This window comes from Gallinula chloropus (genome assembly GCF_964237585.1).
Source record: "Gallinula chloropus genome assembly, chromosome: 1".
NCBI lineage: Eukaryota > Metazoa > Chordata > Aves > Gruiformes > Rallidae > Gallinula > Gallinula chloropus.
The window spans coordinates 71,439,265-71,463,741 of record NC_140085.1 but is presented as its reverse complement, the minus strand read 5'-3'; the positions used below and the strand labels follow the sequence as shown (position 1 = coordinate 71,463,741).

Here is a 24,477-nt window from a genome sequence, read left to right as displayed (position 1 = left end):
ATACTTTTTCTCCAGCTCAGATCTGAGCCGTTAATCCAAATTCTTTCCACTTTTACTGGTGCTAGATACAAGTGACATATATTTTCCATGACTATAACAAGGAATTCCATTACTTTTCTATGTTGTTTTTCATTGTTATAACCCCAGATTGAACTTTGAGTTTCCCTGTCTCTTCTTAACTGCCATCCCACATGGCAGTTTCAAGGCTTTTTTGTTCTTAGGTCTTTTTTTTTTAAAGTTGCACCAGATGTCACAGAGGACTGATGTTATAATGCTGTGAGTGTTGAACATGACCCCTTTTGGATCCATAAAACATTCTCTTCCTTTCCATTTACAGGAGGTTGTTTGCTGTGTTAGTTACCCAGTGAGGCGCAGGAATCAGTCATCTTGTCATCTCTTTCCCGGGTAGTTACTAAATTTTGGTTACTGTGAGATATTAAAGTTTCTCAGCTTACATTTTTATGGCAATCCCAATGTTTGTAAACATAGGTTAAAGGAAAAAAAATTCTTTTCTGTTGGGTATTGAGATTCAGTCATCACTACTTTTACTTTTTCAGTTCATATTTTGGAAACAGAAGTGAAATAGTTCAATTGAGAAAATAATAATGGAGGATGGCATTCGTGATAGTACAAGTAAAACCAAGAGTTACTCTGGTAAATTAATCACAAAATATAGTCTTTGTGCTGCATTCAGGGTGAGTAGGACATGAAGGCATACTCATTGTGTGTGAAGGCTTGAGGAAGGGGTAGTGGAAGATCCCTTACCAGGGATCAGCAGGCAGGATGCTGAATGCATGCCACTGAGTCCTGATGTTAACTTTCTCATCAAAATCAAAGAAGCATCGAGCTAGATAAAGCTCACAATTGTGCTTAGAGAAGTCTGGTTTCATTGCAGTGGGGTTCAGTTACGTAACTCCTGGGGCAGCCCTTTGTCAGGTTCATCAGAGGTGTAATGTCTTGCAGGCTTCAGCCTGGCTTTGCATTATCCAAAAAGCCACTGTGAGCCTTGAGTTAAGAGAACCTTAGCCTGTGTGCCTTCTTTCAGGGCCTAACTTTTGTTACCAGCCCTGAAAATTGTTTACTGAAACTCCTGTTGAATGACATGAGGCTGTATCAGAGTACCCAATCTTCTGATAACAGATGAAGCATTTGGTTTTATGAGGGTTTTTTTTTTCACCTCTTTCTCCTGTGTTTCTTTATGACTTTGGGAAGAGAAAGTGGTGTGACTCTCATCTGCAGTTTTGAATTTCTGCCATTGGGTGATGCTGTTTGTTCTAAATTGTAATCCTGCACTACTCTGCTCCTTGCTGTTCTGCATGGCAATGCTTAGGCAGGTTTGGTGTATTCCAAAGGGAACCAAAGTACTTGAATAGTCTCACATCTAAAGGCTGCAGAAGTGTGTGTGTGTGTGTGTGTGTGTGTGAGGGAATAATGAGGATTCTCGTCTCTGTGTAGGCAAAGGTTCTGCCTGCTCAGCTCTTATATGCAGGATTCCATTAAGTTATCTTTTCTGCTTGAAATGCAGGGTTCTTTGAAGAGCCCAAATATTATTAGAGGGCTGCAATAATATAAAAATAAATGCTGATCACTTCTACGTCCTTTTATTAACTATAGATTATCTAATCTCGTTACTATCAATAGTTAATGATTGGAAGAAACCTACCTAGATTTTCATGCTGCCTTTTATCTATCCATGGTGGAACAGGTGAAGAAGAGAGAACTTCTTGTAATCTTTAAGGAGATTTTAGAAAAATATTTCGTAAATAGTGAGGGCCTTCTGTCTGTGTCTTCATGGAGGAAAGACTTAATATTCCCGTTACAGTCTATTAATATCTTTATTTTGGCAATTCATATTAACTGTGCTTTTCGAAAATTTTCTATTCTTTAATCATAGAGTCAGAGAATTGTTTGGGTTGCAAGGGACTTCAAAGATCACCTGGTTCCAGCCCATCTGCCGTGGGCAGGGACACTTTCACTAGACCAGTTTGCACAAAGCCCCATCCAACCTGGCCTTAAAACACTTCCAGGGATGGGGCTTCCACAACTTCTCTGGGCAGCCTGTGCCAATATTTCCATAAAAAGTGGTGGAGATAAAAAATTTCCTCTTTAGTATTTCAGTGTTTAAAACTGCGTGTCTTCAAGTTGGCACATCAGAATTGCAGTCAGATTTGATCAGATTGTTATGGCAGAAGTGGTTTGCTGGAAGGATTTCAAAGGGACATTGACCAAAGATCTAGTAAAGACACTAGAAAAACAAAACAATCCTCTGCTGTTTGTGAAATGAATTAAAACCTCTGCTGTTTGTGAACGAGTTAAATTTGCAAAATCCATGCCATGATTGATTTTATGTATTAAGCTTTAGTTGATTAGAGACTTCTATCAAGATTTTTCCATCTACCTTCTAAGCACTTCCACCAGGGAACACCACAGGACCAGTTGTTTCCATCACACATTCTGATGCTAAGCTCTTCTCTAAGGAGAGGAGAGACCTACACCTCCAGGGTGATTTTTCTTCTCAGTTGTAAGGTTATCACTCAGTAGGGGCAAATTTAAGTGCTTGCTAATAACCAGTGTATATATATCTGCACAGGTTTAGCGTGAGAGAGAGTAACTGAACAGACAACAGCATTGCACGTTGTTTATCTAACTTCCAGACAAGGATACAGGCTTCAAGGAACTCTAGCAGTGGTGTTATCTGCTTGGAAATGGGATAAGACAAACAATCCTATTCTCCAAGACTGACTTACAAATTTTCAGCTGTATCCTCACAGTCCTAAATTCTGAAATCTACTTTTTTGCCACTTGATTGAGGATTGAGAGAAAACAAGAGTCTGTATGGAGGTTCCAAATAGCTAAAATAGTTGTAGAAACTGTTGGCAGTTGTGATACACAAATAAGAGATGTTTTTGACCAATCTTTGCAAGATAAAGCAAGATAAAAGTTCACTATATAACTAATATGTAATCATTCTGGTGGATTATCATAGCTGTGTACTGTAGGTGTAAAAAAAATAGTGATTCCAGGCGGTGCAGAAGAGAGCTTTGCTTAGTTTTGCATGTACTTTGATCACTAACCCACGCACTCATAGTAATTTCTTTTGGAAATTGCAAATACAGCCTTTCTGTCAAACTAGTGGTCTTGCCTTATTCTTTGTTGTTCTCATTTATGAGATGGAGTATTTTCCATAATTCTAGGAAATAGGAAAATGCCTACTTACATAGGCACTTGTGTGTTATATATAATATTAATATATATATATGTTCATTTATGTCTATATATAAATACACAAAAAGCATGGCTAGCAGGTCAAGAGAGATGATTCTTCTTGTCTACTTTGCTCTCATGAGAACCCAACTGAGTAATTCATACAGCTCTGGGATCCTCCCAGAGGAGAACCATGAAAATGGTCAGGGAGCTGGAGCACCTCTCCTATGAAGACAAGATGAGGTGGGCTCAAGGGAGATCTTATTGTGGCCTTTTAGTACTTAAAGGAGACTGATAAGAAAGATGAGGGACAGACTTTTTACAGGGGCTTGTAGTGATAGGACTAGGGATAATGCTTTTAAACTGAAATAAGGTAGGTTTAGATTGGGCATGAGGAAGAAATTCTTTCCTGTGAGGGTGGTGAGGCTCTGGCACAGGCTGCCTGGAGAAGCTGTGGCTGCCCCCTCCCTGGCAGTGTTCAAGGCCAGGCTGGATGGGTCTTAGTTGATAGCAAAATGTCTCTGCCTGTGGCAGGGGTGTTGGATTAGATGATCTTTAAACGCTCTTTCCAATCCAAACTATACCGTTATACTATATATAGTACATATTTACATATGGATACGCTTGCACGATCTGGTTGTTGCTTCAATATACTCCTGGGGGGGCTTCATTGGAAAAAATACAGAAGAGGGGTGGGGTTTTTTGTTGATGCTAATTGCATTGTACATAATTGATGTACTAATCTTCCCACAAGCACAGCTGAGATTGTATTACTCATATATACTATGAAAGAGATTTTCAAATTCAGTAAGAATTATAACTTTTGTTCTATTGCTGGGAAAAATGTTGCATTGTTAACTTCTATGCACCTTGTTACATCTTTTTTCATTAGTGGCAAGATGTTTTGGCATCTCTCAATTAACTTTGTTAAAAAATGAGGTATGGACCAGTATTAATGATGTGGAAAAGGAAAAAAGAGAAACACCACTGATACTTGAAAACATGAAAATGTTTGTGTGATCGTAAATTTTGTATGAATTTTCAGAGGTGGAAAAAAAATGTTATTTTGCAAGCCAGCATTACTTTGAAAACGACAAATGCTGAAAATGTGATTGCCTTGAATCATGTGTGTATCCCACTGTGCAATGATGCAAACCGTGGAAATTATATTACTCTGATGATGGTTTCCTGAGGAACAGAACACCCAGTGTAAGGGATGTATTTGCAATAGAATGGGTATAACTGGTATTACTGTTTATGTAATTTCAAAATATAATTTTTCTACTTCTAAGTGTAACAAACTTGAGATAGTTGACTGCATCTAGCATGCTTCATTTCAGTCTAATAATTTTGGAGGTGCAACACTTCAGGTCACTTTAATATTTTTAAGTTATTACTGGACTTCACATAAGGATTGGCTTTATCTTGAGAAAATAATGGAGTTTGTATTCTCTGTAAATTAAGTATTTATTTTTTGTGTTGTAGTACTACAGTCTGCTTTTGTTTGACACTCATGTCATGTATGATAAAATGAGGATTTAGATTTTTGTCTAGAAATCACTGTTCTAGAGCACAACTGCAGAGCTCAGTGAATTCATATTTAAGTTGGCGAAATTTCTGTTGAGTTTTTTAGAAAGGGTAAAGTGCAGCATTTACCTCCAAATTGTTGGGTTTTTTCCCTGTCCTTTTTAGAAAAGGAAGGGTGCTAACCATGGAGCTGTTTAGAGCTTGGAATTTTCCATAGGGCAGTTTCCAACTTTTCTAAAAATCCTTTCTCCCTTTAGTCCAGCAAAATTAAGGTTGTGCATTTGCCTTTGGAAATATTTCAGGGTATTGTTCAGTATCACAGTTTAAAAAAAAAACACCTAAATTCAGTGTTTTGCCTGCAACAAAATCAGAAACATTTTAGTGAAAATTAATAATAAAATGGTAAGTTCACTTGAACTTTTGTCTAAATTGTGTTCCCTTGTACTTAATTAGAGGTCACTACCGTGGTTTTTTCCAACCAGGTCTATTGGGTTGTCTCAGCGCTGCCTGTTCCCTGCAGCTCCAGTCATGAGAAGCTGATGCAATTTCAGAGGGCATTCACTACAGCTGGTTCTTCTGGAACTTGCAGTCCTGTTGGACTTTCTGGTAGCTCGGTGTGCCTTCTTTTAATTCCAGCTCTTCAGTTGTGCAATTCATGAGCACCTCACCATTTAACGCATTTTTTTGGAGTGCTTTTAGAATTTGTAGCTGCTGTGGAAAAAAAAGCTTAAAAATGCTTTCTTAAGTTTAAAAGTTAAAAAAGTCATTTTTAATGCCCCTACAATAGATCAATCTGGTGGCAGCTGATTGAGGTTCTGATTCAACACTTTTTCTCCTCTCACCTTCTGACCCACCATTACTGTCAACCTACTCCTGCAGGCTTTCCTATAAAAGTGTCGACCTGTCCCTTTGAAAAGCAACTTCAAAGAAAACAGTGTTTATTAATAAACTCCTACAGAAGTTTTCTTTGTTCTTTAAAAAAAAAAAAAGTGACTTGTAGATCTTAAGAATTTTTTTTTAATGTTTCTAATTTTATGATTGCATTTATTTTGGTACAAATTTCAGCTATGTATTCAGAAATGTACCCTGCAGCTCTGTTCATATGACTTCTTTTGTTGTTGTTTGTTTTATGGACTTGCTAGCAAGGGTTGCTGTGCATGTGTAGGTTTCTTTTGATGAAGTTTTAATAACACGGTGCATGTATATAGTTCTGATCTAGTTAAAGGTGCCCCTGCTTCCTGCAGAGGGGTTGGACTAGATGACCTTTAAAGGTCCCCTCCCAGCCAACACATTCTATGATTCTACGTAGAGTAATGAAACTCTTGTCTTGAAATGAAACAAGAACTCTTTCTAGTTTTCAGTTAGAACCTGCAGTCTTGACTGCATAGGTGCAGACCTGTAATCAAAGTTAATGATAGGTTGCAGGAAAGGAAATAACAATATAAATAAAGCTAAACAGAAAATTTAAAATTGTAAAACAGTTGGCTTGGTGCCTGAGGATATATATAAATGCCTTGTTTTTTAGAATAATATTTTTATGTAATTTGACCAAATGAAATGATACATTTATTACAAATTTTTTAAAATAATTTGAACAACACCTCTGCAGAATTAGAGTTCTGTTCATCCTGGATGTGTGAGGTCAGCTAGAATCTGGGAATTTTACTTTCATAGTACCTACAGTTGTTATTACCAGACTGCAAGACATTTAGAGACACAAATACTCAAAAAAACCCACCAAAAAACCCTCTGGTAGTTGTAATTTAAAGGTAAATTAAGAAACTAGTATGCAATCTCCTTATGTACAGCTTCATGTATCATCTCGCTCAATAGCCTGAGGCATTAGCCAGCTTTCAGCATGAAATTTAGTGCTAGAGCATGCATACCTGAGTTATTGTATATCATGCATACTAAATATATGGCTTTTATAGACATATAAATCACAACATCAGGATTCTTGTGTTTTCGAAATGTAAAGTTGATCTTAATCTCAACAAGGTGGCTAAATTTATCTTAATAAGAGAATCTGATCCTGTGCAAAGGTTATGCTTCATGAATTGTTAGAAGAAAATACGTATTCTTAGAATTTCAGGCAAATGTAGAGAAGAATTGCTCAACTTTGTGTAGGTCTGGATCATCAGCTAAGAAACACAGCCAGTATCACATGGGGACCGGGCCAGACCCTAGTGGGTACAGCAAGTAAAATGCATTAGGGACCATTTCTAGCCTTGAGGGCAAGTTGCAGAGTCTGTCATGGCTCACATCTCTGTGACAGAACTCTCCTTTGTGGGCCTCTCTTCCTTTAGCTTCACGTTCCCCCAAATCACAGAAAGGCCTTTCCCATACCTCCCCTTGGGAAGAGCTCATAGCCTACGCTGTGTACCCAGCCATTTCTCAGTGTTGTCTGGATGAGTGCTAGTTGTCATGAACCAACAGCCCCTCAGGAACCATCCAAAATGTACCAGAAGAAGGGACAACCACAAGGCAGTGCCAAAGTCTGGCATCCTGGCTCTGTGTCTCTTACTAATGCAATTAGCGGCTCTGCTGAAATGAGTTGGAATGACTTGAGTTTGTTGCAGCCTTCAGACTTTACTAGTGTATTGTCCACCTAAGAGGAGGTTGATGATTCTTTTCCTTCTGCCCTATGTTCTGTATCTTCTCTAATGATTCTTATACTTATTTTGACCACAGTCAGAGGAATTAAACCTTATGATCCACTGGCTCCAGCCATGGAGACCCTCACCTATCTAGGTAAACCTTTGACAATTCATTTGCAGATCTCTTGAATTGCAGCACGTGAGTTTGAAGTTGCTGTGCCCTGCTTCTGTATTAACCTGTAGCTCCTAACCTTTTCAGTAGTTTGTTTGCCTTGAAAATAGTTTTCAAAATACAGGTAGCTCTCACCTGCAGGAGAAGTTTAAGTATTGCATTTGTCTGTTTGTCAAGGGGTGCTCCAGGGGATAGGTATTTGGAGCCGGTAGTGGCATTTCAGAATGCAGTTAAGCTGGGTTGTGAAGCAAGTGGACCGTGTCATTTGATAACTGATTTCCTCAGCTGTCATGGGGATGTAGTGTAAGGTGCAAGGATTTATTCTGCACTTACATATTGGTATGTTAGTGGGTAACTTCTGGAAGAGGTCAAATACTGCACCTAGTGTAACTTAGAGTATAATTTGGCTCACGTTCTAAATCTTTTTGTGGTTTGCCATTGGCAGTTTGGGACTTTGCAAAACTATAATGGAAAAGTTATGAAAACTTTATGCCACCAGAGACACACTTTGTAGTGATTGTCAGTGGGAAAACACTCTAGCAGTTATTTTTAACTGCAGTTACATTAACAAACGGATCACAAGTACCAAGAATGATGAACAGTCATTAAAGGATCAATGTTCAGGTTTCTTTTCCAGTTAAAAATGAACCACCATTACTAGCAAAATCCTGGAATTGTTGAAAATTTGATTCTGTTTGTGTAAAAGATGTAAAGACACCAAAGCAAAACCTTTTTTGTTCTGAAATGTGATGAACATAAAATGCTTGAATGGTATGCATGCACAGGGATTTCCCCCACTTACTTACTTAAGGTGATAAAGAATAACACTTCAATGCAATTATACCAATTTACTAACCTTAGACTATTATTTTTCTATTTAAATAACAGAAAAGACTGGTTCATCATCTTCCCACACATTGATATTTCCATGTTTAATTTTAGCATACGGTGCTGGTACACATTCTGTAATAGGTTGTCAATTTGAACCACTTTCGTTAGTGCATCCCTACTTCTTGTTAAATTACTATTTTATATGACACAGATGATGGGAAATTAAATTTTTATTTTTAAAAATATGTATAATTAATTTTTTAATTACTGTTTTTTAGGAGGTGCCATAAAGTGGGAAAAACCCATCACGTTACCAATTTTTAACTCAATTAAAGCTTCTCTTAATGTATTTGAATGCTTTTTTCCATAGAAGAGTTTCTCTCATGCCACAGTTACCCTTCCATTAATTCTATGAAATGAAAGTCTTCTGTTCTCTTTCAGTGTTCAGTTTCAGCATTTGAGAAATAATTTGGTCAGTTTGGGATGCTCTGTTTTTCAGAGAGCATCTTCCTCAGATAAATTGCTTAACTATGAGATTTTTAATTTTTTTAAAATTCATAAAACCACAGAATCACAGACTGGTTTTGGTTGGAAGGGGCCTTAAAGATCACTTAGAAGAAACCCCTTTGCCATGAGCAGGGACACCCTCCACTAGACCAGGTTGCCCAAAGTTTCATCCAGCCTGACCTTGAACACTGCCAGGGAGGGGGCAGCCACAGCTTCTCTGGGCAACCTGTGCCAGGGCCTCCTCACCCTCGCAGGGAAGAATCTTCCTCATGCCTAATAGAAGTCTACCCTCCTTCAGTTTAAACCCATGACCTCTTGTCCTATCATTACAGGCCCTTGTAAACAGTCCTTTGGAAAGATCCGTGACTGTAGTTGTCTCAGTAGACTTCAGCTGCTGAAGTAGCTTGTGGCAATATTTCAGTCATGAAGAGATAAATTCAGCCTGACTTGTAAAAAAGAATGCTAAAACGGACCAAAAGGTCTTCTGTTCACTTTATAATCAGTTAAGTTGCAGTGATTTCATATTTTTGACATTGCTTGCCAACAATTTGTTTTACTTTGCAGTACATGTTTTCTGCGCAAGCAGAATACCAAAAAGATGTATAAGAAACTTAAATTAACCCCAACACCTTTCAGTCTGTTATTGCTCCATGTGAAGTCAAGGTTTTAAAGAATATTGAAAGGAGCTTTGACTTTGATCATGTTTATGAAGTTAAGCTGAACACTTCAACCTTTTCTTACCTTTCCTGAATGTTCCAGTGAAAGTTGTTGGGATTTTTTTGCATACTGAGCATTGAATTAAGAAAAAACCCAACAAGCTAATATACTGAATTTGGTTATAAAAATAACCTGGAGAAGGAACTAAAAGGGCTTTACGGGGATGTACGTAGACCAGGTTTGATATTTTGTAGAGGATTATAAAATAAAAAGGAAGCCAATTAATTACTTTTGAAAATGGACTGAAAGTGAAGCTGCTTTGCTTTCTATTTGAAAGGATGTGCCACCTATTCTATTTTGGATGAAGACTACTTTGTGATGTAAAGGTGTCATAAAGGAAAAAAGGTATTGGGAAGAATATATTAATTGGTCTCATCAGAAATAGTGCATGTCTAAAGCTTCTTTCCTCCCAACTCAAGGGTTGATTTGCACCTGCATTAACCTGCTTTCAAACTGTCCCCAGTAGGCTGCACGTTTTGCTTTGCAGTAAGTTGAGACCACATCTGTTAGTCCTGAAACAAAGCAATTGTTGTAATTGCAAGATTTGGGTTTGGGTTTCTTTTTTCTTTCTTAAAGGACCACAGTTCTGTTATTTATATGTTTCTTGAAAAAATGTAACATTTCATATAAAAGGGAGTATGAAATTGGCATTGCTTAATGTGAAGTATTATTTACTGTGGTATTAAGTGATGTAGTTGTATGGCTGGCAGCAGACTTCTGAAGGTTTCCCTGACTGGCCTGATTTAAAACACAAGCAGCAAACAACATTAAACTGTCTTCTGGCTTTAGTAGTCAGCCAGGTCCCGTAGTCTACCATTTACAACTTCAGTAGAGCCCTAGAAAGGCATTTTACAGTCCTTTCCTGAAACACTTGCTTTAGTTTACTGTGCTTTAACCTAGTGAAAAAATTAATTATCATCAAGGATAGTTTTATACTTGACATGTAATAGAGTGCATGCCCTTTACACACGTAGTAGAAAATTAATGGTTTGTTCTTTGACCCGTCACTAAACTCCTGGAAGCTCTGTGTCCAAGGGAATGTGAAAACAGAGAGTAGTGAATGGCATCAGTAATGGCTGGGTGCTGCTTCCAGTCTTCTTGCCTACTGGCTTTCCCCCCCTTATTTTGTTTCTTCCCACCGCCCCCCTCCCCCTTGGCTGTGAAGTTCGGGGCGCTGTAAATATACCTAATAACTTGTTCTTTACGGTTCCTCACCAGGTTTTATCGCTACTAAAGTCGCTTGGTCATTGCAGTAGGAGACTCTGGGGGCTTACGGTGAAAGCTGCCGCTGCTTGGGTGGCTGCGGTGCGTCGCTTGTAGCCTTGAGCCTGTCACTGCGCTCCTGGCGCTGCCAGTCAGCGTGGCACGCGGGTGTGTTCGGCTGCGGAATTTTACCGTGGGGTGCAGTGATCCTCAGCACAGATGGTTGTAGGCTTTGAAATCGTCCTAGATCTGTTCCCACACGGTTTTCATCGTTTGAGTACTGCACACTGCTGCCTTCGCCGCAGATGAATTTGTGTGTCTGCTATTTAATTTCTTTCAAAACTCTTGGTTCAACGTGAAGTAAAAGGAAGAACATTAAGTCATGCTGGACACAGCAAAAGTCATCCTTAGAGCACAGACAATCTGATCAGCATTTACATTTGCTTGCTGAATTCAGAAGGTTCCTAGGAAGAGCTGTAATCCCTGAAGTTGGGAGTTGAAGCAGTTTTGGAATACAGGAGCAATGAGGAAGTGTAATGATGCATGTTGCCTTAGTGAGGGTATGCATTCATCAAAAGAGGGTATGAATTTAATTTGCTTTTCCTCACTTTTCCATTCCCACTGAAAGCTGTAGGCAGCCAGCAGCTTTCAGTGATATTTCAGCTGTACTAGGTTTCAAGAAGTAATTGGAAAAAAAGTTACCTTCTTTGCAGGCTGCTGGGGAGAAATAAAGTACTGAAGTTTCTATAAGCCATAGAGCAAAGAAGTTACTAGAGAGTCACAACTGTTGTGCTGATTTTTGACTAGAAGTATATGATCATGTGTAGAACAGTAATGAGGAAATTTTAAAAGAGCATTCTGTGATAATCTATTTTTTTGTCAATGTAAATGGTTACTTTGTGGTATACTTTATGGAATGCTTGAAATTTGGTTCCAGAAGAACTATTCCAACATAATATAAAATGTGAAACTGAAAAAAAACCCCCAAATGCAGAACATCCCCTGCAACCCCTCCTCCCACCCCCAAAAAAAAGAAATCTACTATATGCAACCAACAAAACTAAATCCCTCATTTTAATTGAGAAATACTTAAAACACTTTAAGGTTGATGTGGAAGACAAATACTACTGTAGTCACCAAAAAAGTTGCAGCTTGCCGGAATGATTTGGAACTTCCTGTTGCAGTGGTGATTAAAATGGCTGAAATGAATCATGTGACTTACCCAACCTTTATATCTGGGTTCTTTTCAGAAATTTGAAGTAGTTCTAAGCCTCTGTTTTTCACTCTGCTTTGGGTCAAAATACAGTTTTAACTTTTTGGTGATCTTTTGTAAGTTGTGTCCTCAGACCAGTTCTAGTCACATAGGTAATGCTTACACTTGATTTCATTTAACTTTCTTTTTTTGTTCTGATGAAAGAAAAAAACGGAGAACCTCTTTTATAGCATTGAAGTGAAATCAGTAAACCAAGAATATCTGGTTACTGGTTTCAGTGGACTCAAGTGGGGACCAAAAGTTGGGAAACATATACTCTGTTGTTGATGTAAATTTGTACAAATTCAACAGACACAAAGCACAGGGGTTTAATACTGGATGATGTTTGGTACCATCGTTTTTTCTCTAACGGCTGCTGCCAGGGTAGGCAACAGACCTCAGTATCAAATATTATGTGTTTCAGGTGACATCTTGTGTTGGACCTTACTTTATCCACGTTAAGTAGTAAATCTGAACCTAAAAAGAGCTAAGAGCCTGTTCCTCATAGCAACATCTATTTGCTACTGAAAAGTGGCTTCTTTTTCAGGAACTGTAAATAAGGGAATTATGAAAGTGGAATTGTTTTTGTTGTTTTTTTTTTTTTTAAATGAACCAATTGTGTTCCTGTCTCTTGTGGGAACCTATTCTGAATTCTCAAGTGTTTATATTATCATCTCAATGGCTGGAAACTCCTGTGTTTTCACTTGGAAAGACTAGTGGAAAAAATTATTCGGTGACTGAGATGGCTTGTTACCCTCTCCTAGTAGCTGGACACTCTAGCTTCTGCTTGTTTTGGCTGAGGCCTGATTGTGTGCTTGATACCTTCATGTTCGCTTCTGTTGCCTCGCAGTAAGGCAAAACTGTCACCCTCTAAACCAGTTCTCTGTGGAGAGTTTTAGGACATCAAAAAGGAATTCTACTTCTAGATTCTAAGATATTTTTTTTCAATTCTTATTATATTTTTATTTCCCAGAAAGAGGCAAGGGTCACCTTTTTGGGGAAAGTGGAAATAAACCTTGTGTCACTTTGGGAAATAATGGTGAGAGAGTGAGGATATATTTGAAACTAACGTACCAGAAGCAACAAGCTTAGTTGCCATGATTTCAGAATTTCAGACATTTAGTATGTTAAATGTATGCAGTGTAGTAGGTTGAAGAGCATTGTGGGGACACTGCCTTGACTGAGAGGGACGTAAAGGTCTCGCTTAGATCTCAGTCATTTGTGCTGGCGCAAGGAGCTCTCAAACTAGCTAAGCAAGTCTGCTGCGATGTCCTGGAGAAAGGAGCCTCTGTCCACAAGTATTTCAGTAGATCTGCAGGATGTGGTGAACTCCAATAATAGACTTGATTGCCGCAAGCCACAGCTGCCTCTGTTCTAAGCCAAAGTGGCTGTAGTCTGCAGTAGACCTAGGAATCCACTAGTGCTAAGGGATTAAAGTGTTCCTTTTGTCCTTAGAAGTAGAATCTCATGTCTATTTCCTGTCACTTCTGCTGGGGGGGGGGGGTTAGGGGTGGGGAAGGACCCCCCTCCCCACACACACATAATCAAGACTCGGAAATTAATAATAGAGATAACATCTTTCAGTACTATCATAACTGCAGAGAAGCCAATTAGTAAACCTAACCAGTTGATACATTCCTACTCTTATTAAGCCGCTCTCTTATTCAAATTGTATGCTGGGCTCTGACCAGATGTCTAATTACTAATTTACCTAACTTGTTGAGCGGGCCTCAGAGGAAAATTGACTCTTGTTGGTCAGCTTGTTTGGTGGCAGGGCCTGAAGGATGTATTTCTCATGACCTAGGCATTATGTAGTCCTTTTGCGGTACGTTCAGAAGGAATAAGGCTTAAACTTTTTTTTTAATGGTGACCAAAGATTGGCAAGAAATCACCAATGTGTATTTCATTGTATCACTTTTCTGTGGCATGATTTATTCTAGTATGATTTTCTGTCTGAGAAAGTCAAACAGACTTAGACAGAAGAGTTTTTAAAGGGTCATAACCATTCACCTGTCCACAGAATGCGTTTCCTTTTGCTCATCTATGGATGCACCAAGCAAAGCTGGTAAGCAATAGAAGCATTTCTCTGGCTGAAATGAACACGTTTCTCATTCTGCCTCAACTGAAGGCTGAGATTCAGTTGCATTCTAGCAGAAGGACGATTTATGCTCAAGCTGTTGTTATCTAAAGGCATAAGTGAAACGTTTGCATTATATTGTTCTTATAGCTGACTAGGTAATGTTTCTAACACCTGAAGTGTTAACACTTCTTTGAAGGGAGCATTTTTGCTGGAGGCTTTCTGTTACTGTCTGTATAGCTGCTGGACCTGAAGAGCGTAGTTGCGTTTCACTAGATGTATGCAGATTTCTTGTTCATCAACAAGCGCTGTCATGCTCAGAGAATTTGCATTCTTACCCCTGAGCTTGGCTCCATTGCTGCTATAAGGAAAGATTCAAGAAACAGTCTGCAGTTAATTTATACTTTCTCTAGGCTGTGCTGTGAATGATTATTTAAATGGTAATTACCTCTGTGAATTTCATAAGAAAATACTGGGAATTTATCAGAGGTAGATCTGTTCGGGCAGATATCCCGAATTATTCTGGTGACCTTATTTATATATTAGTCAATAAATGGGAATTCTGTAAGAAAACATAAAATCTTTTGTGTGAATGTATTCATTGGTTATCAAGATAAAAAGCATAGCTTATTCCTCAGGACTGATACATCCCAAACCATCCAAATAAAACATTACGTTGTTCCTTGGCTGGGAGAACAGTGGGCATATTTGGTCTGGGTTGGTCACTTTGATAAGCTCTTGTTTAATACTTACATAGTACCTCTGCCTACATGGGTTTTTGCTAGTGTCTCATTTAAGTAGTTTAAATAGATTGTTAAATTACAAGAGCACAGAAAAAGGAAAAAACACAGCAGTTACTTCTTCACTGAGGAAGGAATTTTATTTCAGTTGTAACACATTCACATTTTGCATTGACATGATACTGATTCTTCGTTATGTTTCAGAGGCAGGTATAAAAAACAAGTGGGACAGCAATATAAAGCTGTGTTGTCAAAGATGTCTGTCTTAACTGGCAGAGATGGACACCTATCTTTGAATGCTTGATCTTCTATCTTTCTGCTTTTTAGAAAACAACTTCAGAAACTGATACAATGGCATCGGAGTAAACTTCTTAGCACTGACTTGACTGAAGGACTAGAGAGGACTGGCTCAGAGCTGTACTTTTTCAATTTTAAACTTGTCTGAAGTAACCTTTGCAATTAAATGTGGTTGAGATTTCAGCCTACACATAGGATGCGGCTTCATTTATTGTTTCAGTGTAATTCAGAAGAAAACATAGTTCTTTATATTCTTGACTTTTTTACAGTCCTGGGCAGTTCTATGTTATTGGTCATCTATGTTGTCAGTAATGTAAATGGAGAATAGCATTTGTGGTATTTTATAACACAGGCCAATGAGCAATTAGGTTTACAGGGCAGACATCAGAACTGTCCTATCCTTAGTCCTGGCTATATTTTTTTTCCAAAATCTGGGTGGATTACAGCCATTTCACACCAGCCCCATCATGTTTTATTCTTGGGATATTTTTTGCACCTTGGTCAAAGTGAGATTTGAGGCTTGTGTGATACTGACTTCTTTCCCAAGCCCTGCAGAAGATCACTGCAAAAGGCCCACTACCTTTACACTGCACTGTGCGTTTCACAAACATTTCTCTTTAAAGATAAAAGTATGAGGCCAATAACTAGTTGCAAAAAATCACAGAGTCTATGTATTGGGCAATGTAGTTCCAATAAATCTGTTTAAGAGGTTGACAGTTAGTGAGATGGTTTCTTGATATTCACAAAGCCTGCTGGTGTGGGAGGTAACAGGCAGATGAGAGTGAGAAAATTTGAGACAGTCTGGTGGGAGACAGTTGTTCCTTCCTTTGTGGCACTCTTGTTGCAATAACAGCTCTGCTATGTGAACTGGCTCACTTTGCAGCCTAGGTTATTACAATGCATTGGTGTAATTTTAGGTTACCATAAAATGCTGATTTAATGGATCACTGGTGGTTCTTGAACATGGACTGGAACTTCTCTAACAGTAGTTGCTTGGGAATAGTAGCTCTATGCATCACATATTACTCTGACAAATATATAGATTTGTCCTGCAGAGATACATCATATGGTTTCCTCTCCTTGCTTTGTTTCACTGTGTAGTAAATCACAGGTGACATAATAAAGCTGGAATCATGGTGACAAAAGCTATGCCTACCTTGGTGAAATTATATGTACAGTTTAATTGTCTGCTGTTCAAGACACTCTGGGCATATAAGGCAGTGGTAGTTAGCAACTGTTTTTTACGTTGAGGTATCGCTAAGGCTGTGGTTTCCTGAGTTTGCTGACTTTGAAGGAATCTCATTATAGTCCAACAGTAATTTTTTTGGCGCATGTGGGGATTTTAATTAAGATTTTCCTTTCCCTGAATGCTTATGTACTCTGTTAACCAAGTGTCTTGTTTGAACCGAACCAGAACAGATTGAATGGTTTATTTCAGTTGACAGCACTTAATCTAGATTAATTTCTACTGTTGAGCATTTCGCTGATGAAAAAATAAAAGGCATATCAGAGTTCAGCTGTAGCTTGAAAATCTAAGAACTAATGTTTCCCCAGCATGCACAGGTACTGTTTTTACTTAAGGGTCAGTGTTCAAGGTTTGAAGTAGGACATCATACATGAGATACATCCTACTTTTGAGGAAAACCACAAATTTTGTGGAAAGATCGGGTATTTTAATACCTGTGTTATTAACTGTATTTTAGGTTAAAATTATTATTTATAGTTATTCATGTTAGCACAGGTGTGTCAGGTCTTAATAGCTAGCAATGCTTTTTGCTTTTCTTACATGTAAGCCTTGCCTGTTTGTATATTTGTCTCTGTTACTTTTAGATTGTCAGGTTATACTGTGAGACAGACACTGCAGCAAGTTTATCTGAAAAGAAACATGTAAGAGGCATGGGCTCAGATTTGTCTCTGAATTCTGAATGGATAGTCTGTTTTGGATTTCATACCTGAATCTCCTCTCTTACTATATATACAATTGCGGATCTGTCCTACAGCGTAAACTTCGTGATTTTTTTGTTTCACATGTTATATAGAAATGCATCTTATTTGGGGGAAAAAAAATGGAAGAGACAATACCATCATAAAGTCACCACCTAACTGATGTTCTATCTAAATTCCTTTGCCTGCTCGATTTTGGTTTGAAGTTTGATTTTAAGGCACTAAACAATTCAAGATTTGTACAAGTGCAGTTTTGCTGTCAGAGAACCATGGAATGGTTGAGGTATTTTCAAGGTTGAAATTTTGCAGATAATTTAGAATAGGTTTTCATTTAAATAAGTAACACTTTCGAGAGTTATACATCTGTATGAAGATGTATGGTGTTATAGTGTATTTCAGAAGTCTAGATAAATTCCTTATGGAATACTCCTTTCATGAGATGGTAATGCTTGTATTTATTGTTAACATCAGCTTGTCTCAGTTGTGTGTATATGTACAAGTCTCTTAGGATTATACATTATTATCTCATCCACATACACAAATATATTAGTATAATTTGTGAATTCACATCTGTGTGTGTATATATAGACAATTCAATATGACAAATCCCATCTTTGCTGGTTTGCTAGTAATAGAAGGAAAGAAAAAAAAGTCAGTGGCTTTTACTTGTTAAAAAGAATTTGAGCTTACGTACAGGTAACACATTGCTTTTGAAGGTTTCATAGATACAGAGATACCTGCCCCATGCTAATTTGTGTGCATTTGTATATGTATTTTTCAACTACTTTTTTTCTTATTTTTTCAGTCAGTTTTTTGTGGTCCTTCTTTCTTGAAGCAGGCATGAGCTGTCAATAGTAGCTTTTTCTGGCCCAGTGAGAGAAGTACAATGTAGAAGATACTTCTAGTCAAAGAGAAAGAATGTGAAATTAATGTCTGCTTGTGTTACTCTTTTGTGATACTTACTGCTGATGATGCCAGATTTGCTCTGCAATTTATGTTAAAATGTGTAATATTTTTGAAGAAACAAACATCCCTGCTATCTTTTTATATATTTCTTGCATTGAGTCATCATTAGTATTGTTGAGACATCTCTTAAATTGATTTTTTTTTTTTTAATGTAGGTTTATGAGTTAGATGGCATCCCCTTGATCCTGGACAACTGCAGCATTGATGACAACAATCCTTGTATCCTTACAAAAAAAAAAAAAGTAATTATTTTATATAATTCATAAAAAAAGGTGTGGGTGTTTAATATGTTTATGCCAGCATTACTTTCACTCGGTACCTAAGTCTAACTGGCCTCATGACTTTCTAGGTTGTATTTAAAAGCTTGATTCAGCAGTGCGCAACCTCATAAATATTCGTTATTGAACTGTATTCGAAATAAGTTGATCTGTGGTTATTCCCTGTGCCCTAAAATAATAAATATGACTGCTTTGCAAACATCAGTGCAGAGAGCTAACTGTGATAGACGTTTGAATTAAGAGTATTTATGTTTTGTATCAAATTGTGGTGCTTTTGTATCAGCCGAAATCTATTCGGTAGACTGAAATGAGTAACCCATCAATTCTATACACGCTTATTTAATCTGAGTGGAGAGCTTATTCTAAGCAGAAAGACAAGGCTAGGAAGCTGCAATGGAAATGTGTGTAATTGAGAGAATTAATTATGCAGATTACTGAAACGTTGGGGAGATTTTAATATAAATGACACTGTGCTTCATATTTGGGATTTTTTTTTCCTGAGGTTTGAGAGCAGAGAGATAGACTGCTGTTAGAGAGAAATAGCTTTGTATTGAAGATAAGTAATTGTTAAGCAGACTTATCTGTCTCCATGAATCCCATAGTAATCTTTCTGGTGTGTTCAGTGGGTTAGCTATTATTTTCTGTCATCTAATCATTAGCTCCTTGTAAGTTTTCTGCAGAGTGCATCTGGAAATCAAATGCCTTTCCTGTCTAAAGTAATGTCAGCTTTCTTATAATGAACACATAAACCAGACTTTTTTTTTTAGTTACTTGATACAAAAAAGCTCACTCTTTAGCAAGTATCATTAAAAAAAGTTGTGCAAATGTTACATTTTCTCATAATTGTGTGCCATAGAGCATCACCTACATATAAATACATCTTGAAAGGATAAAACGATACAGGGACAGATGATAGGAAGATGTTAACAAGCTGGGTGGAGGAGCAATGTGAGTAAAGTATCCTCTGAGTTAGTCACTTTGCTTTATGTGCAAGGTTTTTGCATTCATCACTGTTTCTATAATTGAAATTCTGACAGTATGTCTCTTGACAGTGCGTCAAGTAGTAGGGTTGGACTTCCATGGTCCGGTTCTGGTCAGGGGCACTGCTGGATGCAATGGAAAAAGACAAGGAGTTTCATTTCCATAAGCAGAAGAGTAGCACTGAGAAAACCTAGTAAGGAGATTTGGTCCCAAGTTACTCTTCCTTTGCTGGAAAGCACAGCTGTGCAATGACTTTTAGAATTTCTCTCTAGGATTAATCCTTTGTTTTAGCTGTTAGTAAAAGAGGATAAAGTTTGAGGCCCTCAAAGGATAGAATTGTAATTTATGATCTTGAATGAAATGAAAATAAAATACCATGGGAGCCTTTACTGCATTTTAGGCAATGTGGAACTTCTTACACCTTTTGATACAAGCTGACATTTTATGGCTGTACTATAAACTTCTTACCAGAAGATAAAAGTCTGCTTACTTGGTTTTTAAAGACTTACTAGACATAATGACACCTCTTAATATGAGCTTTCACCACTCATCCATAGCATACAGCGTGGAAGTGTGTGAAAAAGCAGGTAGCCCTTGGGCAGCGGGGAGACTAGCTTGCTGCCATAGTTTGCGGTGTCAGCTATTGGAGCGCAGCTTCTGGCTGCTACTCTGTTCATCGTTTTGACCAAGATTATCCCAGTGGCTCTTGTGTTACCTGAAGTTAATGATCTCCTACTTCTGCCTCCTAACATTCCTCAGTTGCTGCATTCTCAGCACATCTTTTGCAGGGAAGCAGAAGAGCAGTTTGCAGTTTGTATCTGTCTAGTTTTGCCTGCCTTGTAGCATATTTTGCTACACTTAGACACCACAAACCAAGTCCTTAGTAACGTGTAGGTGCCTGACTACATTGCATAACATTCCTGTGGAGAGATTTGACTGCTTCTCTCTTCTGTCTGTGCACCCGGGCCTGCCTGGCACAAATCATTTTTGTGATGCTTGTAAATCAGAGTAATGCTCTTACTAAGATTTGGAAGCTTACTTAAAATCTTAAAATTACATCTTCAAATCACCCACATTATAATTTTGTGATCCAGAGTGAATATATTTCATCTCTTTTCTCAGGGAAGATTAATTAAAAGGAAGTATTTAGGCAGCTCTTGAGCTGGGTGTTGAGAGAGTTGCCAAAATTCAATTATGATCACTCTGTGGTGCTGCAGCTTGTCAAGGTGATGTAGCAAGCTGCAAGGGAAAGCTCATGTAGCTCTTCAGCCAGGGTTCCTCTGGGGAGTCATGTCCAGAAGCTTCTTTTTATGGTCTTGTTTCTAGTGCCTGTTTTTGTGGTTTCAGGCTTACTTGGATTTCTCCTTGAATAAAGCTGACTGGCCAAATTTGCATCCAGATTCTTTCAAGAATCATAGGATGGTTTGGGTTGGAAGGGACCTCAAAGATCGTTTAGTTGCAACTCCCTTGCCATGGGCAGAGACAACCTCCACTAGACCAGGTTGTCCAAAGCCCCATCCAGCCTGGCCTCGAACATTTCCAGGGAGTTCCCTGGAGGCAACCTGTTCCAGTGCCTCTCCACCCTCACAGGGAAGAATTTTTCATAATATCTAATCTAAATCTACACTTCTTTAGTTTAAACCCACCATCCCTTGGCCTATCACTACACTCTGACACACAGCCTCTTTCCAGCTTTCTTCTAGTTCCCTTCAGGTACTGGAAGACTGCTTTAAAGTCTTGCCAGAGCCTTCTCTTCTCCAAGCTGAACAAGCTGATCTCTGCCTGAATTCATAGGAGAGGTGCCCCAGCCCTCTGAGCATCTTCATGGGCCTCCTCCAGACTCGCTCAAACAGCTCTGGATATGGTTGGCTTTCAAGGCTGCAAGCACTCATTGTTGGCTCTTGTAGAGTTTCTTATCCACCAACAGCACCAGGTCCTTCTCCTCAGGGCTGCTTGCAGTCTTTTCTCTGCCCAGTTTGTAGTTGTGCTTGTGATTGCTTCAACCCAGGGATCTCATCAATCACCTCCTATTTTCAGTGTGCCTTAGGATGGTTTCTGGGAGGATCTGCTCCATGGTCTTGCCAGGCACAGAGATGAGACTGACTAGTCTGTAGTTCCCTGGGTCTTCCTTTTTTCCCTTTTTGAAAATGGGGTTATGTTTCCCTTTTCCCAGCCAGTGGGTATTTCACTGGACTGCCACAACTTCCCAAATATGATGGAGAGTGGCCTAGCCACTTCATCCACCAGTTCCCTGCGGACCAACAGTTGCATCTCATCAGGTCCCATAGACTTGTGCACCTTCCGGTTTTTTAGATATTCTCAATCCTGATCTTCTCTAACAGTGGGAGATTCTTCATTCTCTCAGTCCCTACCTTTGCCTTCTGTGACTTGGACAGTGTGGCTAGAGCTGGGGAAGACTGAGGCAAAAAAAATTTGGTCACCTCAGCCTTCTCCATATCACCAGGTCTCCCATCACTTCCTCTTAGTTGGGACGCATTGCTTCTGAGCTCGGAGGAGCTGATCCTTTAATATTACTAGCCATCTATTATTTTGAGCCCCTCTTCCCTCTAAGGCTACGTTCTTTCATATAAGAACTTCATAGATTTTTTTAGCAAAGTCTTTGTAGGTGCACATTTTGAGTTTTATCCGTTTCAGAGACACCCAAGCTCTACAGTTAAGATGTTTTCTACTAAAAACAGAGTTCATATACTGATTTTCTACATTTTAGTTACTAAATTCTGCCTTCAAATTACATATAGCAGTGTTTTCCAAAGAAAAATGTAACTTTTATTCTAGAAGTAGTAGGATTTTTTTTCTGGATGGAAAAAAATACTTCCCTAAAGTACACAATTCATCAGGGGAAGCTGGACTGCCCTGTTAGATGTTAAAAGAGCGCTCTATTAGCTTTGAGAGGAGAAATCCTTTGATAAATCTTTTTATTTGTAGCATATGGGAATGTACTGAAAGAGGAAATTGGTCTGCTCTTACCCTAAAATAAATTTCTTTGTAAACCTGTCATTACCTTGAAATTGCATCCTTTCAGATCCTGAAAAGTTCTGCAACGCACATAGAAATATCAGGAGATTTGTCACTTAGGAGATTGCTAGCTGAAGTTCAACTGACATGTTGGCATCGCTTTAACTTTTTAGGTTTTGCCCCCGTACTCAGCATTGGTGAGACTGCACCTCGAGTACTGTGTCCAGTTCTGGGCTCCTCACCATGAGAAGGACATTCAGGTCCTCGAGCAAGTCCAGAGAAGGGCAACCAGGCTGGTGAAGGGGCTGGAGGGCAAATCCTATGAGGAGAGGCTGAGGGAGCTGGGGATGTTTAGCCTAGAGACGGGGAGGCTGAGGGGAGACCTTATCACTGCCTACAACTACCTGAAGGGAGGTTGTAGAGAGGTGGGAGATGGTCTCTTCAGCCAGGTGACAGGAGATAGGACAAGGGGAAATGGCACAAAGCTGCACCAGGGCAAGTTTAGATTAAATATTAGAAAAAAAAAAAATTACTGAAAGAGTTGTCAGGGCCTGGAACAGGCTGCCCAGGGAGGTGATTGAGTCACCATCCCTGGATGTGTTTTTAAAAAAGGGTAGATGAGGTACTTAGGGATATGGTTTAGCTTAGGATGGGAATGGTTGGACTTGATCTTCCAAGGTCTTTTCCAACCTTGTGATTCTGCGATTCTGTTTGAATTCATCTTTCAGTGCCCGATTTGGGAGAACCTCAGCCAGGCTTGTATCTTCTACAGTTATACAAACAAATAGTATTTTTGCCTTCAAGATGTTTCATGAGTAAACACAAGAAAAAAAAAACCCACCCTTGTTAGTAACAGACATGAAGATGATTATGGACAGTTAGGAACATCTTTGCAGTACATCTTGCAATTATTTAAATTGGTACTTTAAATGTTCAGCTACTATAACTTTACAGGGTTTCAAGTAAATTCAAGAAGAAATGCTGAAAGATGCCAGATTTTAAGCAATTAACTATTGGGCTTTTCGCACAGGGCCAAAGGTAAATGGGATGAGATTGGGGGGGTACAATACATTATAGATGTTGAGGTCTGAAGAGTCAAACTTTAGAGAAGGCTGACTGTCGGTTTAAGCTTTTTCTCACATTGGAAAAGACCTATAAGGATCATCAACTTCAACTCCAAAATGAAATAATCACCAAATCAATAAGCTTCTAACAGAGATTGATGTGTTGGGATTGTTTTTTTTATCCTAACTGTCCTTCTGTATTCAGAAGAGAAAAGGGTGTTTCAAAACACAAGTGGACTTGTTTGGGTGATTAAGAAGTTCTGTCATGAGACAAATTTTTGGGTTGGAAAATTCAGTTTCTTGTTCTGCTTCTGAAAAGTTGGGAGCTTTGTGCTTTACCTATGTAACCTGTGTTTAAAAACAAATAAATTAAACTTGCCACAGAATAACAGGGTTGGAGATGCCTATCTAGGTAATACCAGTAAAAAATTGACTCCAGATCCTGCTTTTCAGGTTATTTGGGTTGAAAAGGTGTTCTAAATTAAAATATCTTATATTTTGCTCTCTGAGCCACTATCTTCTTCATCTCTGACAGGCTCTAGCATCAGACAAGAGCCCTTCTTTTTCTTCTTTTTTTGTTCTTGTCTTTTACCTCATTCTAAGTCTTGCTGCTCCTTCCAGCTGACCTTTCACAGATTCCACTTCCTTAAAGCAAACATAAGGAGGGAGGCCAGCCCATTCTGATCGACGGACTCTTGCTCTAATCATACAAAAAAGGTGCTAAGGAAGACTTTAAATAAACTATTATTTAAGACTTTTCAGTTTACCTGAGTTAAGTAGGTCTGTTCATAAATTGATTATGTGAATATCTGAATTTAATTTGAATGACCTTTTGTAAGTGTCCATATTAGGTTAACCCCTAATCAGACATGATTTTTTATTGGCCAAAAGTGCAGTATTGAAAAACCACCCTGCTGTGAGGGGTGGGTGAGTGTATGTATAAACACACACATATTTATTTATATATATGAATAAGCACCCAGCCAGCTATGTTTTAGGAGCAAGAATTTTCAGCATTTGTGAAAGTAAAACCTTCTGTTGTTGTGGATATCCATACATAGGCCCATTAGCTTGAATAATAGATGAAAATCTAGAGAACTTAAGTCAATTTTAAGATACTCTTTCCCTAAGCTGCTGCTTCTAT

The 24,477-nt window shown here is 38.6% G+C and overlaps 1 protein-coding gene across 1 annotated transcript in view; it reads left to right on the top strand.

The window, feature by feature from the left end:
* The window catches only part of ATXN10 (ataxin 10), a gene marked incomplete at its 5' end in the record, with an annotated part of 103,776 nt that overhangs the window by 66,437 nt on the left and 12,862 nt on the right, over nt 1-24,477 (top strand). Inside the window, one exon of the mRNA XM_084272372.1 lies at nt 18,190-18,253. Coding sequence (XP_084128498.1) covers nt 18,190-18,253 — 64 coding nt within the window. The remainder of the gene's footprint in view (nt 1-18,189; nt 18,254-24,477) is intronic.